General features: G+C 45.9%; 1 protein-coding gene across 2 annotated transcripts in view; it reads left to right on the forward strand.

The window, feature by feature from the left end:
* Nucleotides 1-16,796, forward strand: part of FAM3C (FAM3 metabolism regulating signaling molecule C) — a 39,300-nt gene that overhangs the window by 11,099 nt on the left and 11,405 nt on the right. The window contains exons 1-3 of one of the 2 annotated variants that reach the window (XM_081929035.1): nucleotides 11,324-11,421; nucleotides 15,433-15,491; nucleotides 16,227-16,331. In XM_081929035.1, coding sequence (XP_081785161.1) covers nucleotides 11,339-11,421; nucleotides 15,433-15,491; nucleotides 16,227-16,331 — 247 coding nt within the window. In that variant the 5' untranslated portion in view covers nucleotides 11,324-11,338. Of the gene's footprint in view, nucleotides 1-11,323; nucleotides 11,422-15,432; nucleotides 15,492-16,226; nucleotides 16,332-16,796 lie in introns of those variants that run through there. The other variant, XM_081929034.1, reaches the window with a different exon arrangement.

The raw sequence follows: 16,796 nt of genomic DNA on the forward strand, positions 1-16,796 counted from the left end.
TGAATTAATGTGATGTTAAATTCATTAATTTTTTGGAAAAGTAATAAAAATTAATTGGCAAAAAAAAGTAAGTAAACATTCTAAACTTTGGTTTTAGTACACTGTGGCACCAAAGTGCTGGACTAGGAACCCATGCAACCATGAACCTTGAGCCAATAACTATCAGCCTAGACCACTTCACTGGGATGTTGTGAAGAGGGAAGACCCATGTACGTAACCATGTTCTCCTTGGAGAAGAGGTGGAATAGAAATGTCATAAGTTCAGTCATACCTCGGGTTACGATCGCTGTCGGTTGCGCATTTTCAGGTTACAGATGTGCTGAAACCCAGAAGTACCGGAACAGGTTACTTCTGGGTTTCGGCGCTCGCGCATGTGCAGAATAACTAAATCGCACTTTGCGCATGTGCAGAAACGCCGAATTGTGTCATGCATGCACAGATGCAGCGCTGCGCTGTGGGTTTAGAATGTGCCTCCTGCACGGATCACGTTCGCAACCTGAGCTTCCACTGTACATAAATTATTGTTTGATGTTGATTTGAACAAGAAGATCTGAGAATGCAGTTTATAAACTGCAATTTCTGGAAGCTGCATTAAGGTTTTGTTTTGTTACACTAAAGTGGCGTATAAATTTTATGAACTCTCATGTTCAGTGCTATAGATCACCATTACCGGAATTTCAAAGTTGGAATTGACATCAATGGACGCATTTAGACATAGCAGTAAACCATAGAACAGCTTTGAGTTTGTATGTAAGGTAATAAATTTGGAGCCGAATCTGTAACAAACCACCGTTTCTGATTTTCTCCAAATGTGGGGAGGCTGGTTTATAGTAACAAGAGAGTTAGGTGTTTTGATAACAGCAATCAGTAGTTCGTTTCTCGAACTGGAACCTGGCCTGTTAGCTCCTCGAGGGGCTTGGAATGCTTGGATACCAATCCTTGTTTTGATCAATTAAAGGGTATATCTTCCTTCCAAACCATACAGGTTCCTTGTGTACTTCCTTCCGATTGCACTTGCAATTAAGCTACCTATTTTCCCCTGAGAGAGGCAAAGGCGTATGATGTAACTTCAATTACTTTCACTGCTAACTATGTCTTTTGATGAATTGTACGACATAGTGCGTAACAGGTGAGATAATTGCCTTTCTCTTTTGAGAATGTATTTCCCCACCCATTCATGAATGAATGAGCTGTTCCCCTCCCCATTGAATGCAGCTTATATCTTAAATGGAGAGATTCATTCAGCGTAACAAAACATTTTCTTCAAACATGGGCTTGATTCATATCTAACACCAAACTACGAGTGTCCAAATGATAGGACTTCTTTGTGCTTTCCCCAATTTTTTAATGATTTATTTATTGTAATACCCCCCCTTGCCATACGTCTGGGTTTTCCTGGACATTTTGCCAATTTAGTAAAAATCCACCAGGCCACAGAATGGCTGCCCAATTCCCAGATGTGTCCAGGAAAAACTGGATGTATGGCAGCCGTACCAAATGAGGCTTGTGTTTGCATGCTCCCTGCTTTCCTCACAAACGTTATCTCTCTCACTTCCCCATTCATGCAGAGCATCGTCTGCCATTTTATCCAAATTTTGCAAACTATAGGGCAGGGTTTAGCTAAGGAGTCCTGCCAGTGGAAGCCCTGTTCAAGGACTTCCACTTGCACCATGGGGCTTCCCACTGCCTTGGAAGTTAGCTCTTGGGCAGTCAGACTTATCTAGTTTATATATCAAGGAATGAAACTTGTATGCTTCCCAGCATTAGAAATTTGCAAGGCGCATTTTGCACCTGGCTATTAGTGGGTGGCGCTGTGGGTTAAACCACAGAGCCTAGGACTTGCTGATCAGAAGGTCGCCGATTTGAATCCCCGCGATGTGGCGAGCTCCCGTTGTTCAGTCCCTGCTCCTGCCAACCTAGCAGTTCGAAAGCACATCAAAGTGCAAGTAGATAAATAGGTACCACTCCGGCGGGAAGGTAAACAGCATTTCCATACGCTGCTCTGGTTCGCTGCTTTGGTACGCTGGCTCCCTCGGCCAATAAAGCGAGATGAGCGCCGCAACTCCAGAGTCGTCCGCGACTGGACCTAATGGTCAGGGGTCCCTTTACCTTTATTAGCCACTTGGGACCAAGTGAAGATGACCAGGCAGCAGGATGGCACCTGACATCTTGGCCATCTGGAGGTGCATGCCCAGCAACACATCCTGTAGAATTATCTCCAATATATTTTATCTGCACAATCAGAACGAATTTCAGGAACCAAAAAGTGCTATTGAAAATACGACTTTCGAGCCATCAGGCCCCCCAGATGGCAACTAGGCATTCATTCCGTTTTGGTGACTGTAACCCTGGTTTAAGGAGCCATTTAGCACCTAGCTTATACATCTGAGTTTGTAACACTGATACTGTCCACCTTCTGGGGCTTCTCATGCACAGAAGTAACCTGGCCACAGTTATCCATGTCTGATGAACTCCACAATAGACCACCGCAACAACTTTTATGTGAGGCTTCCTTTTAAAGAGTTTTTGGTGTGGCACTGGTGAGGCTTCCTTTTGGTGTGCTTTGCTTTCCAGTATTCCTTAACTCATTACATTACATGTTTATTTCATTTTAGACAATTTATTTCTTATAGAGAAATGTTTATCAACTTATTTTACTGTTTATAGAATCATAGAATCATAGAGTTGGAAGAGACCACAAGGGCCATTGAGTCCAACCCCCTGCCAAGCAGGAAACACCATCAGAGCACTCCTGACATATGGTTGTCAAGCCTCTGCTTAAAGACCTCCAAAAAAGGAGACTCCACCACACTCCTTGGCAGCAAATTCCACTGTTGAACAGCTCTTACTGTCAGGAAGTTCTTCCTAAAGTTTAGGTGGAATCTTCTTTCTTGTAGTTTGGATCCATTGCTCCGTTTCCGCTTCTCTGGAGCAGCAGAAAACCACCTTTCTCCCTCCTCTATGTGACATCCTTTTATATATTTGAACATGGCTATCATATCACCCCTTTAGTTCTACTAGAATCAGAGATTCCCAAGTCATTGTCATAAAGGCAGAATTAACTTCCTGATGCTTTCACAAATGAGCACCCCATGTTCTTCTAACTCATTGAGAACACTTTGAATTGATTTAACTAACATAGCATTTTGTCTTTTGTTTTTCTGTGTCCTCTAATCTCCAGCATTCATACAAAAACTGCATTGTTATTTGACTGAGTCTGCACTTTCCCCTTTGTCAGGGAACTGCCATCTAAAGCGCCGGGGGCGCAAAGGCTCACTGAGGTTGAGAGAGGAGTAGCAGCGGAAGAGGGAACCAGTAGAGGGCGAGCAAGAACTCCAAGGGAAAGTGAGTCGGAGGGATGGCTCAGAGACACTTCCAGCGAAAACAGTGGGGAGGTCTCAGGACCTCCTATAGGGACACCCACACCTCGCCGGAAACTGTCACGCCGAGAGGCCAGACGACGTGTTTCCGTTAAAGAGCTTTTATGTTGGAAAAGATTCCGAAAGCAGCCACTTTCGGATTCTACTAGTGATTGACGCAGCCATGCTGGAGGGGCTCCGTCACAGGCAGAGGTTTGAAAACCTGATCAAACTCTGAGGGACTTGCATTTTACGCACAAGCAGCTCATCGTCCCATCACAGCAATCCGAAAGACACCGAAAGCCAGCTTGTGCAGGGAGAAGCATCATGAGCAACCCAGCCGGAACCGGAGGAGCAGGAGCAGCTGGAGGGGGTCCAAGCCTGGAAGAAAGGTACAGGGCGTTGGAGATCCAGTTGGCGCTGCAAACGGCGAGGCTTGAGGAGAGGAGGGCTCAGGATGCAGAAAAGGGAAAGGAGAAAACCACCCCGCTCGCCAGAAAGGTACCAGGATTGGTGCAGAAATTCGGGGGGGATCCCAGGAACTATCATGCCTTTAGAACAGAGATGCAATACGCTCTAAACTTGCAGTTTGATGACTTCCCGACGAGGAATCGCGAGTGGCTTTTGTGATTGGCCATCTCGAATCCGGGGCGAAAGATTGGGTTAGACCCCTGATGGCAGCGAATAATGAGATCCTAAAGGACACGAGGAAGTTTTTTCGTGCCATGGACCTGATGTTTTCCAGCGATATTGAGCAGGGGGTGGTGCGAAGGCAGTTAATGGCTTGCCAGCAAGGAAGCAGATCTGTCCGTGAGTACTGGACTGAATTTACTATGCTGATTCATAAATTGGGGTGGGACCTAACGGCGGAGCCCATCCAAATGCTTTTCGAAGAGGGGCTTTCTTCAACCGTCAAAGATGAGCTTTCCCGGGGGCCCAGGGCGGAGTCTATGGATCAGTTAACCAAATCTGCGCTGTCCATAGGAGCGCGCCAGGAGGCGAGGGCTTTGGAAAAGCGGGAAGGGAAAGGAGACCGTTGGAGGGAGTTCCGCATTCCAGACATTCCAGAGCCACCTTTCCCGCCGGCAGAGCCGATGGAAGTTGGAACAGCGCGGGCGCGCGCAGTTTCAAATCCCAGTGAAGGGCGGAAGAAGGAGGGAAAGAGCGCCAAGAGATGTTATCTCTGCCAACAGCCAGGGCACTTTGCCAGAGTCTGCCCACAAAGAAAGGAATGGCAAGGGATGGCAGGAGCTGTTGGGGGAAAGGAAGAGGAAGGCAAGGAGCAAGTAAAAGCCAACGCCTGGCTGCCACCGTCGGGGCACAGCAGCCAGGCCAAAGAGCAGTGAAAGTGCCCACGCCGGAACCTCCCAGACCCGCTTTAGTGATAGAGGTGTTACTAGAACTGCCAAACGGACACCCACTAAAGATCAAGGCGCTTTTGGATTCAGGCAGCTCCTGTAATTTCATGAGTAAGGAGTTTGCAGCTGAGCATCAGATACAGACCATCCCTTTAAGTAACCCCTTGCAGGTGACTACGATTGACGGCAGAGAGCTGTTGGGGGGAGAAGTTAGCCAACAGACTGTCCCGATGATAATGAGGGTGGCAAGGCACACCGAACAGATAGCGTTTAATGTGGCCATCCTGGGAGGAGCGCCTATCATTTTGGGGATGAGCTGGCTGGCGCTACACGATCCGCTAGTGGGCTGGCATCAGAGGGTGGTCTCCTTTGGGTCAGCGCATTGCCTAGAACACTGCAAGGAGGGGAAGGTTTTGGGAGGAGACAGAGTCACCCTAGCCGGGATGGAAGTAATGGACAAAGGGAAGGTGCCCCCGCAATACGCAGATCTGAGCAACGTATTCAGCGAAAGGGAAGCAGACAAACTGCCACCGCATAGACCCTTTGACTGTCAAATCAACCTACTCCCTGGGGCCCAACTCCCAGTAGGCAAGCTGTACGCCATGTCAGACAGGGAGATGCAGGAGCTGAGGGAGTTCATTGACAAAAACCTGAAGCGAGGTTTCATCAGAGAGTCCCGAGCGGTGGGGGGCAGCCCAGTGTTTTTTGTGGACAAAAAGAACACAGACAAACCGAGACTGGTGTGTGACTTTAGGGCCCTCAATGCAGTGTCGGAGCCCCTGGCTTTCCCTATGCCCCGAATTGATGACATTTTGACCAGAGTAAGGAAGGGAAAGATTTTTACAAAGCTGGACCTGCGGGGGGCGTACAATCTGATACGCATAAGGAAGGGAGATGAATGGAAGACCACCATGTTTACCCCTTTGGGAGCCTTTGAATACCTCGTTATGCCCTTCGGTCTACAAGGGGGCTCCGCGTGTTTTCAAGCTTTTATAAACCACGTTCTGGGACCTTTGCTCTACAAGAATTGTGTGGCCTTTTTAGACGACGTGTTGGTGTATTCGGAAGATGAGGAACAGCATGTGAGGGACGTTCGAGAAGTGTTGGGCAGGCTGCAAGCCAACCAGCTGTGGGTGAAACTGGAGAAGTGCCAGTTTCATACCAAGGAGGTGGAATTCCTGGGGTACCGCTTGTCAGACAAGGGATTGGCCATGGATCCAGGCAAGGTCCAAGCGGTACTGGAATGGAAGACACCGAAGACCAAGAAGGATGTGCAAAGATTCTTGGGGTTTGGGAACTTTTATCGGAAGTTCATCAAGAACTTTGCCCACTTGACGGCGCCCATCACCGACTGCCTCAGCAGCAAGAAGAAATTTGTTTGGACGGTAGAGGCGGATCGAGCCTTTGAAGAACTGAAAAGGGCTTTCGCCTCGGAAGAACAACTTCTGCATGTGGATTTACGAAAACCCATGAGAGTGGAAACCGATGCATCCGACCGGGCGGTAGGGGCGGTCCTTCTTCAACCGGGGAGGAGTGCGTCGGAGTGGAGACCGTGTGCCTTCTTCTCGCGGAAGCTGAATAAATCCGAGAGGAATTACACGGTGTATGACAGGGAACTACTTGCCATTCACGAAGCATTCCGGAGGTGGAGACATTTATTAATTGGGGCACAACACAAGGTGCAAGTGTGCACCGACCACAAGAATTTAGAGTATTGGAGAACAGCTCGAGTGCTCAACCAACGACAAGTGAGATGGGCACAGGAATTCTCCAAATTCAACTTTGAAATTTGTTATGTGCCAGGCCCAGAAAACGTCAGGGCGGACGCGCTCTCACGCAAACCAGAGTATTGGGAAGGGGAGGGGGTGATCGAAGAGAGACATGTCATCCCTGAGGACCGCTGGGTGTGTGGGGCGGCGCTGGTGGGGCAACGAGAACTGGTAGAGGAAACGGAAAATGATGAATATGCCCAGGATAAGCTCAGAGGTCTCAGGGGGGAGGGCGAGAGTCCCGGAGGTTTTGAGGAAAGAAATGGGGCATTGTATTACAAAGGGGCACTGTATATACCCGAAGGTGAATTGAGGGGGAGAGTACTCAAGCAGTTGCATGATAGCCCCACGGCGGGACATTTTGGACAACACAAGACCATGTGGTTGGTTACCAGGGAATTTTGGTGGCCTAAGGTGAGGGAAGATGTAAGGGAGTATGTAAGAGGGTGTGACCAATGTCAGCGAGCCAAAGGGGAAAGAAGGGCGCCGGCAGGGTTATTAGAACCATTACCCACACCAGAACGGCCTTGGGAAGCGATATCAATAGATTTTATGACGGATCTGCCAAAGTCCAAGGGGAAAACAGCCATCATGGTAGTAGTAGACCTGTTAACTAAGATGTGCCACTTTGTAGCATGCTCACATGCAGTCACAGCGGAAGAAACAGCGAAGTTGTTTGTAGAACACATCTTTAGGTTGCACGGGGCTCCCTTGAGGGTGATCTCAGATCGCGGCAAACAATTTACTTCCAGGTTCTGGAGGAAGCTCATGAGCTTGCTGCACGTGGAAGTCAATTTTTCAACTGCCCGGCACCCTGAAACCAACGGGCAGGCGGAAAGAGCAAATGGCATTCTTCAACAATATCTGAGGTGTTATGTCAATGACAGAGAGAACGATTGGGTCGAAAAGTTGGCGTTGGCAGAATTTGCCTACAATAATGCGGAGAATGTGTCCACAGGGATGAGTCCCTTTTTGGCTAATTACGGGTGTCACCCCAGGGCATTTCCAGGGGAAGGAGGGGAGAGATGGAGCGTCCCAGCGGCTGAACATTTTGTAGAAGAGATGGAAGCGATCCATCATCAGCTCCAGCTCAACTTAGAAAGGGCTAAGGCACAATATAAGAAGCAGGCAGACAAGAACAGAAGGGAAGGTGAAACCATAAGGGTGGGTGATCAAGTGTGGTTGTCAACCCAAGGGTTGCCGTTCAAAGGGGGTTGTAAGAAATTGAGGCCCAGAAGATTGGGACCCTTTGAGGTCATTCAGCAGGTCAACCCGGTAGCTTTCAAACTCCGATTACCCAACCACATGAAATTGCACCCAGTGTTCCACAGGTCGTTACTGTCACCATACAGGGGGGGACGTGAAGGGGAGTACGTCAGGGGACCAGCCTTGGAAGAGAGGGAACGCCGCAACCATGTAGCGGAAATCCTCGATTCCAGGTGGAAGGGAAATCAGGTGGAGTATTTGGTGGCGTGGGAAGGGGAACCGGAGTCAGAAAACACCTGGGTAAGTGCAGAGGAAGTCAATGACGAGGTTTTAACAGAAACGTTCCACCAAAGGTTCCCGAGGAAACCTCAGCCGATAGCAAGGTTTAGGAGGGAGTATTTCGGCACCACCGATGAGGAAGAGGAAATGGAAGGGTTCGCGGAGTCGGAGTTGGAAGAGGGAGTGGACTCCGATGACGAAGATTACCGAGAGAGTAGGAACAGCAACAAGTGGAGGGAAGTGTTCGCGACGTCGGAAGATGAGGGAGGTTCTTTCAGGGGTTTTACCTCCTCACCGCTAGTAGGGGAGGAGACGGGAGGGGGTGAAGGGGGCCCTGGAGGGGAGGTGGATGTCAGGGAACTGCCATCTAAAGCGCCGGGGGCGCAAAGGCTCACTGAGGTTGAGAGAGGAGTAGCAGCGGAAGAGGGAACCAGTAGAGGGCGAGCAAGAACTCCAAGGGAAAGTGAGTCGGAGGGATGGCTCAGAGACACTTCCAGCGAAAACAGTGGGGAGGTCTCAGGACCTCCTATAGGGACACCCACACCTCGCCGGAAACTGTCACGCCGAGAGGCCAGACGACGTGTTTCCGTTAAAGAGCTTTTATGTTGGAAAAGATTCCGAAAGCAGCCACTTTCGGATTCTACTAGTGATTGACGCAGCCATGCTGGAGGGGCTCCGTCACAGGCAGAGGTTTGAAAACCTGATCAAACTCTGAGGGACTTGCATTTTACGCACAAGCAGCTCATCGTCCCATCACACCCTTGTTCTACAAGTATCTCATGCTGCATTCTAATCTGCCTGATAGTTAAAGGGGTGGATGGAAAAACCTGTTTCCTGGTCAAACCAGTGTTAGAAACCCAGATATAAAAGCTAGACTCCAAATGGCCGCCCAAACAAAATGTCTAGTTACCATTTTGGGGCAAGATGGCTCTATTTTTCAAATTACGGAGTGACTGCGATTGATTCTCAGCTAAACATCTGGCTAGTTCAGATGACAACCTTGAGCCTAGGTTAAGAACTTTGAAAACATAAAGAAGAAAAATCACTTGATCCAGGGACAGTCCACATATGTGTTGTCCTATTCTGACCTCTTTTTCTTATTGGTGACTGCTCCTGCTCAGGCTGCACAGAAAAGGCATTTTGTTGTCTGAAATTCATTCCGATTGTGAGGATTAAATAAAACTGATAGAATTCTACAGGGCGGGGTATTTGTGTGTGAAAACAGACCAGATCCAAGGATCCCCAGATGGTAGAGATGTCAGGCCTCATCCTGGTGCCGAGGCATCTTCAAGTGATCAAAAGCCAGGTGCCAAATGCCCCTGGTGCCTGGCTGATTTCGAACACTGGATTCAGCTGAAAGCTGAGTAAGCTCTCCCTGGTAAGCTCTCCCTGAATAAAGTGAATGTGAGGGCATCCGTTTTAGAAACTGAAATGAAAGCTAGGAGCGAAATGGCACCTTAAACCGAGGTTATGGACGCAACAATGGAACGCTGGAAGGTGTGTAGATATGCCTGTCAACCCCTGCCCTCAGGAAAAGTGTTGGCACTAGGATGTACATAGAGAAAGTAGAGCACAACTTGTGTGCAACTTTCATAATTTGCCAGGCGCATTTTGCACCGGGCTATCAGCCACTTGTTTACCTTCCCGCCGGAGCGGTACCTATTTACCTACTTGCACTTTGACATGCTTTCAGACTGCTAGGTTGGCAGGAGCAGGGACCAAGCAGCGGGAGCTCACCCTGTCATGGGGATTTGAACGTTTCCGTGCGCTGCCCTGGTTCGCCAGAAGCAGCTTAGTCATGCTGGCCACGGACAAACGCTGGCTCCCTCAGCCAATAAAGTGAGATGAGCGCCGCAACCCCAGAGTCAGCCACGACTGGACCTAATGGTCAGGGTCCCTTTACTTTTATCAGCCACTTGTAATCAAGTGAAGATGTCCGAGCGCCAGGATGGCACCTGACATCTCCACCATCTGGAGGTGCCTGCCTTGGGATCCTGGGATCTCGACTGTTTTCACCCACCAGCAAAACATCCTGTAGAATTCTCCCTGCTATATTTTATCTGCACAATGAGAACGAATTTCAGGAACCCAAAAAGTGTATTGAAAAATACAACTTTTGAGCCTTCTGGCCCCCAAATAGCAACCATACATTCCCCTTTGGCGATTGTAACCCTGGTTTAAGGAGCCTTTTGGTGCCTAGGTTATATAGCTGAGTATCTAACACTGCTTGTGTGGGAGAAGTGAAACTTTTTCTAGGTGGTAGGGACTGCTTCAGAAGCAGACGAACTTGTATTTTTGGCCGATAATAGGAAGTGGAGGAGGTGTTCGAGCAGGAAATGTCAGTGGGGGAAAAGGCACAGAGGCAAAGAGGAATGAATATTCAGTGATCTGAGAAGCAAGGACATGAGGGAAGAATGAGGAAAACACTGCTGACTTTGCTTGTTCATGTGACTGATAGAATCGCCATGTATTTTCAGGGTGACTGGTGAAAAAGAGATGAAAAATGTTTACATTTTCCGAGGGTACTATAGTACCCTACAAGAAGTTGCCATCGGGTCAGGTTTCTAGATAGCTAAAAATAAATAAATGCAGAAGCCTTAGATCAGTCTCTCTCCATGTCATTCAAATACGGATGTAAGACCTCTGGGTTTTCCAAACTTCCTGCTATTATAACAGGCCTTCCAAGTGTCCCCGTTTTCCAGCGGCAGTCCTGGTTTCTGATCTGATCCTGCTTTCCATTAGGATGTCCCTATTTTCACCAGAAAAAATATTGGAAGGTATGGAGTTATGCAAGGAAGTCAGGAGGAGATAAGTATATATACAACCTTTAGAGGACATCTGAAGGTAGCCCTGTATAGGGAAGTTATTTTTTAATGTTTTATTATGTTTTTATCTGTGTTGGAAGCTGCCCAGAGTGGCTGGGCAACTCAGTCAGATGACCAGAGTATGTATGTATAATGTATGTATGTATGTATGTATGTATGAACAGGATCTCCCTATTCTCATCAGAGAAATGTTGGAAAGTACGTTATAAAGCCTCTGCAGGCACATTTTAAAATTTTATATATTCATTTTGTAATGAAATCGTATTTTTACTTAATCGTTGCAAGCCACCAGATAACTACTTTGAGCAGCATACAGACACATAGTTAAATAAGCAAACCACTCACTGGTTTAATCTGGATAATTTCATAAAAATCAGCTGAAGAGCAGCTGAGTTATAGCAGTTTAAAATGTCTGAAGCGCTGAACTTGCAAGTAGGGGTTTAAAAAAAATAAATGCCAAAGGACAGGGTTGGGGCAGCAGACTCAGGAGAAGTATTAGTGCATAGAGATGTGCGTTCTAAGCGATTAGAGTAAGGAAGACCATGGAATGTATATTCAACTGTTCACCTGGTCACCATAAGCAACCACAAATTCTGCCTAGGCGAGTATGCAGAATTCCTCCCAGGTGAGAGTTTGGGCTGGCAGAGAGGCAAGGGTGCTCTGCAAGCCAAGCCCAATTGGTTTCTGCAGTGGAAGTGAAATTGCTTCTTCTCCCTCATCCTGGAAGCTGATCAGGCTAGCATGGCTGAGGCATTCAGCATGTTCTGTTGTCAACCCCAGCTCACCTGCCAGCTAGGGGAAAACGAAGATGGTAGGCATGGCTGGAATCAGCTGGGGAGGGGCTCGTTTTCCTGTAGGCAGTTTTAGAAAAGGTTAAAAGGTAAAGGACCCCTAGATGGTTAAGTCCATTCAAAAGCGACTGCGGTTGTGGCGCTCATCTCGCTTTCAGGCCAAGGGAGCCGACGTTTGTCCACAGACAGCTTTCCAGGTCATGTGGCCAGCATGACTAAACCACTTCTGGCTCAAAGGAACACCATGACGGAAACCATAGCGCACAGAAACACCACTTACCTTCCTGCCACAGTGATACCTATTTATCTACTTGCACTGGCGTGCTTTCAAACTGCTAGGTTGGCAGGAGCTGGGACAGAGCAATGGGAGCTCACTCGTCGCGGGGCTTCGAACCATCCAACCTTCTGATCGGCAAACCCAAGAGTCTCAGTGGTTTAGACCACAGCGCCTTTTAGGCAGTGTTAGAAACAGATATGAAAGCTAGGAGCTAAATGGCACCTTAAACCTAGGTAATAGGCGCAACAATGGGATGTCTAGGCGTGCTTTTTTTTACAACAAGCCTAATGAACTGCAGCTAAAATATTATGTTCATTTTTCACATGGTCTAGTCCTTCCCCTGCCCACCCCCCTGATATTCTTCAGAGGGTCTCTTCTCCAGTCTTCGGAGAGTAGCTGGAAGTGGGGAGGCAGAAAAAGGTCCTCCTTTCCTTCCACGCTGCAGTTTTAATTGAAATCTTAGGCGCAACACTGCACCCAGAGCTCAGAAACTAATGAAGTGCACCTAGAACAATGGGAATTTCTAAACTGCCTGCAGCAGGGGTGGGGGAAGAGGGAGGAAAAGTCCCCACTGTGCTATCTGCAATGGCTCCCTGTTTGTGGAATGCTCTCCTTAGGGAGAGTTGATTGGCACTTCATTATAAACCTTAACCAGGCCTTTGTCTGATTGACATCCTGTGCCCTTCAAAAATGTGATGGGGAGGGGGGATTTGTTTTTATTATGTATTTTGTGTTCTTATATTGTGATTTTTTTTGTTGTGCACTTCCCTAAGACCTGGGTATAGGGCGGTATACAAAAGTAGTAATAATAAAAATAATAAGTGAAGGAACTGGAAGATTGGGGCGACAAGGGGAAAGTCCGAGGGGAAAGCATGGCAGGAGCTACAAATAAAAAAAATGGCCTGCTTAAGAGGGATAAAATTTCCTACCTTTCAAGGTGAGGTCTATTCACTTTCCATTTTGATGCTTTAGAAGCTGGAATGAATTTGTACAGCACCTCAACCTTGACTCTTCTCTTTTACATTGAATTCCCTTTTTCTTTTCTCTTCTCTTTTTTCTTCTTTCTTTCTTTCTTTTCCTTTTTCCTTTCTGTTCCCTGAATTGTTCAGAAAGAGTTCCCAACTCTGCTTGGTGATGTGGAACAATAAAAAGATAATGCAGGCTTTGGTCATAAGCTTAGCAGTGGAAAATATTGTGGCTTAATTCAGACAAGTTATGGTTGCTGCTGCAGCTGAGCAGATGTGATGCTATAAAATGATCTTATTAACAGCACGTTTATGAGACTGCCCAAACTGAACTGCCTTGAAATTGGAGTTTTTAAATAAGTTAATTTTAGTGAAAGGGAAACGTGGAATAAATTGGCTCTTACAGGCATATTTTAAATTACGTTTATGTGCGGAAAGCCTATTGAAAGCATTGCTTGGATTTTGAAATACCTGCTCAGGGAATTCTACAAGGGTGGGAGATGACCAATTTTCCAGAAATTGTTGCTGCATGTTAGAATTCCAGATGGTCAAGTCTTGGTGTTGAAATCGGTGCATCTGCGGTAAAACATTCAACTGAAGCTGGGTTGCAGGCAGCAGATCCTGTTGAACCAGATCTGTATCTTGGAAAAATATCAGTGTGCACCCAACCTGCTTTTATATTTGGTTTACGCTGTAAGCATCAGAGAGAAGGAAGGTGCACGTGCCTTTTGAAATTAGCTCTGTTCCAGCCTGGAGAATGTAGGAAGAGCTACAAACAATCTTCCTCCAAAACACATTTGAATTAATGCTAATCTAGCTGTGCCAGAGTCCTGGCTGTTAGCCCAGTGCCCTATTTTCTTGAGTGGGAAAAGGATCCTTAGAATGAGCTCCCCCTCCCTATTTTTATGAAATTTTAATTTAGGAGCATTCGGTGAAAGACAAAATTAGCGAGGAGTATGTGAAACTGGTGGTGACGCGGGTGGCGCTATGGGTAAAACCTCAGTGCCTAGGGCTTGCCGATCGCATGGTCGGCGGTTCGAATCCCCGCTCTGGGGTGAGCTCCCGTCTTTCGGTCCCAGCTCCTGCCCACCTAGCAGTTCGAAAGCACCCTTAAGTGCAAGTAGATAAATAGGTACCGCTTTATAGCGGGAAGGTAAACGGCGTTTCCGTGTGCTGCGCTGGTGCTGGCTCGCCAGAGCTGCTTCGTCACGCTGGCCATGTGACCCGGAAGTGTCTCCGGACAGCGCTGGCCCCCGGCCTCTTAAGTGAGATGGGCGCACAACCCTAGAGTCGGACACAACTGGCCCGTATGGGCAGGGGTACCTTTACCTTTACCTATGTGAAACTGGTAAAGTTGTGATACTTTAGTTTATTGGTTTCGCCAGTGTTGTACAGGTGTACAGTACGTAGAATCGAGTTATTCAACAACAGCCTTTGAGCATGCAGGGGGGGGGGGAAATCATTATATTAATATTAAGAATGGAATCCTAGGAGCTATTTTAGGCACAATCAAAAGCTTGCAGGCACCCTCTGGGAAATTGACTCTTCCTTTTTGAGAACTGGGCCCCTGTGTCATATATTGCAAAGTGCTTTTCAAATCTCTGTGGGATTTCAAAACTGTTTTGCATGCAGCATGGGGGACTATTCAAAGCAGTTCAGCACACAGAACTAGGTTTCGTTTTTTGCACCTTCTTGGTTTTGATAGTAGTACAGTTGGCGTCATTCTTCCTGTGCAAACATTTTTCACTGAGTGAGGGTATGCCAAATGAAGGCAGATGGTTTACTCTGATTCCCCCCCCTCCCTCCCATGCCTTTATTTTTAATCCATACAGCATATAATCTATTTGGAATTGGTAGGTGCAAATAAATACAGCTCATGGTGCATATTCACAATTCAATTGCAATACGAATGAAAATAGATATATTTATCAATTGCAATACGAATGAAAATAGATACATTTATTGATTTCCATAGGAAAGTTCTTAGAGCACTTGTGATCTCTTAACAAATCCCATGGCTTCTCTTTTTAATTTTCTGTAATGTTTACTCTTCTTACCTAATAAAAGTTGTGCAATGTTCCAAGGAAAACAGAAGTATGGTACTTTGGGTTAAGTACTTAATTCGTTCCGGAGGTCCGTTCTTAACCTGAAACTGTTCTTAACCTGAAGCACCACTTTAGCTAATGGGGCCTCCTGCTGCCGCCGTAGCACGATTTCTGTTCTCATCCTGAAGCAAAGTTCTTAACCTGAAGCACTATTTCTGGGTTAGCAGAGTCTGTAACCTGAAGCATATGTAACCTGAAATGTATGTAACCTGAGGTACCACTGTATGGGGCTCAGAGTGCGCAACCTAAAATGAAATGTATGCAGATAACCCTTGCAGCCTCTTCTTGTATCCTGTCTTAGTTGCTTACCAAAATAATTTCTAAAAGTCTCCAGATTTCATTGCATGGTGAAATTATATATTTTTTATTTGGGATCATGGTGTTGTTGTCATCGGCCCATTATAATGTTTTTAACAGCACTGATTAACAAAAAATGCTCTGCTTGATGGTTCTAGTACAGTATAACTGAACGCTGCTTTTATCCCTTCATTCTCCTAGGGAGCTGGTTAAATGCAATTGTGTCAATAACGAAAGAAGGGCAACCATGAGAATAGCAGGTAAGAAGAACGACCACCTCGTTTTTTGGCTGGTGAAACAAGATATGTTAGTCTGCACGGATATGAAGATCTGTCCTCACAACGTTTCACAGTTCAGTTAATCATGAGTGTTTAGTTTTGAAATAGTCAGCTGTCATTTAATTCATTGGGATTATATGGCCAGGCTGGTTTAAATTATTTGTGGTTTGAGGTGTATCTGTTTTTTCCTGCTTTTCGTAGCATATTATTATATTAGGAATGGGAGCAGTCAGGAATGGATTTTGGTATGTTTAAGGTCTGGGAAGTTTTTCTTTTGTTATATAAATGTTTTTATTTCAGTTTTATAATACAAATGAATAAAAAGAGGAGCAAAATGCAACAACACTATTCACAGCAGTCACACATACTTGCCAGAATTAATACATTTCACCAGTCCATTTCTATAATAAAGTGCCATGTGTAATATACGTATTTTAGAGGTACGTTGCAATATATACAGATATATAGTTTGGGGGGGGGACCATATTTGATAATAAGCTCTGTATTCTTTATATTCTAATAAAATTTATTTGAAAGAAAGAAACAAAGAAATAAACACAGCAAGGCTTGTTTTTGTGGGCCAACGGCTCTTGTTCCTTTCCCAGCAGCGTTCAGGGTGTTGTTCTTTTTGATCTAGAAGTCTTAGATGGCTTGACAAATGTGTTGTTGCATCAAAATAATAGCAGTTGGTGATAACGCATCCTTTTTTCGGAGCAGGAGCTGCGAAATTGGCGGTAGCAGTAGCTGTCTTTCTGCTGACATTTTACGTCATATCACAAGTATTTGAAATAAAAATGGACGCCAGCCTAGGGAACCTGTTTGGTAAGTGATTTGCTTCTGTTGTTTTCCCTGCATATAATTTCAGCCAGAATTATGCCGCTAAAGAGTGTAATCTTACACACATCTATTCAGATTTAATTCCCAATGAGTTCAGTGGAGCTTACTTCCTAGTAAGGGCATACAGAGTTGCAGGCTAGGTGATTTGTGCATGTTATAATATTGCTTTGAAAGAATTATTTCTCTTCTGAGCCTCGTGTTCTCATATATGCTGTGATGTTAAACTAAACCGTGCCGGGTGGTTTTGTTTTGTTTTTGATTTTTGCAAATTGCTTATCAGCAGCAAGTCAAAAAGAGTCCTGCTTTTATTTATTCTATTTTATTTCATTTGTTGCTAATTTGTTAGTGTTTTGCTTCCTGTTTTATATACAGAAAAAGTTTTATTTTTAATCTTTACTTATAGCAAATAAAACTTTATAGAACCTAAAATGGCTTTCTTTAATGAGCCAA

This window comes from Podarcis melisellensis, assembly GCF_964234715.1.
Source record: "Podarcis melisellensis genome assembly, chromosome: 10".
NCBI classification, from domain to species: Eukaryota; Metazoa; Chordata; class Lepidosauria; order Squamata; family Lacertidae; genus Podarcis; species Podarcis melisellensis.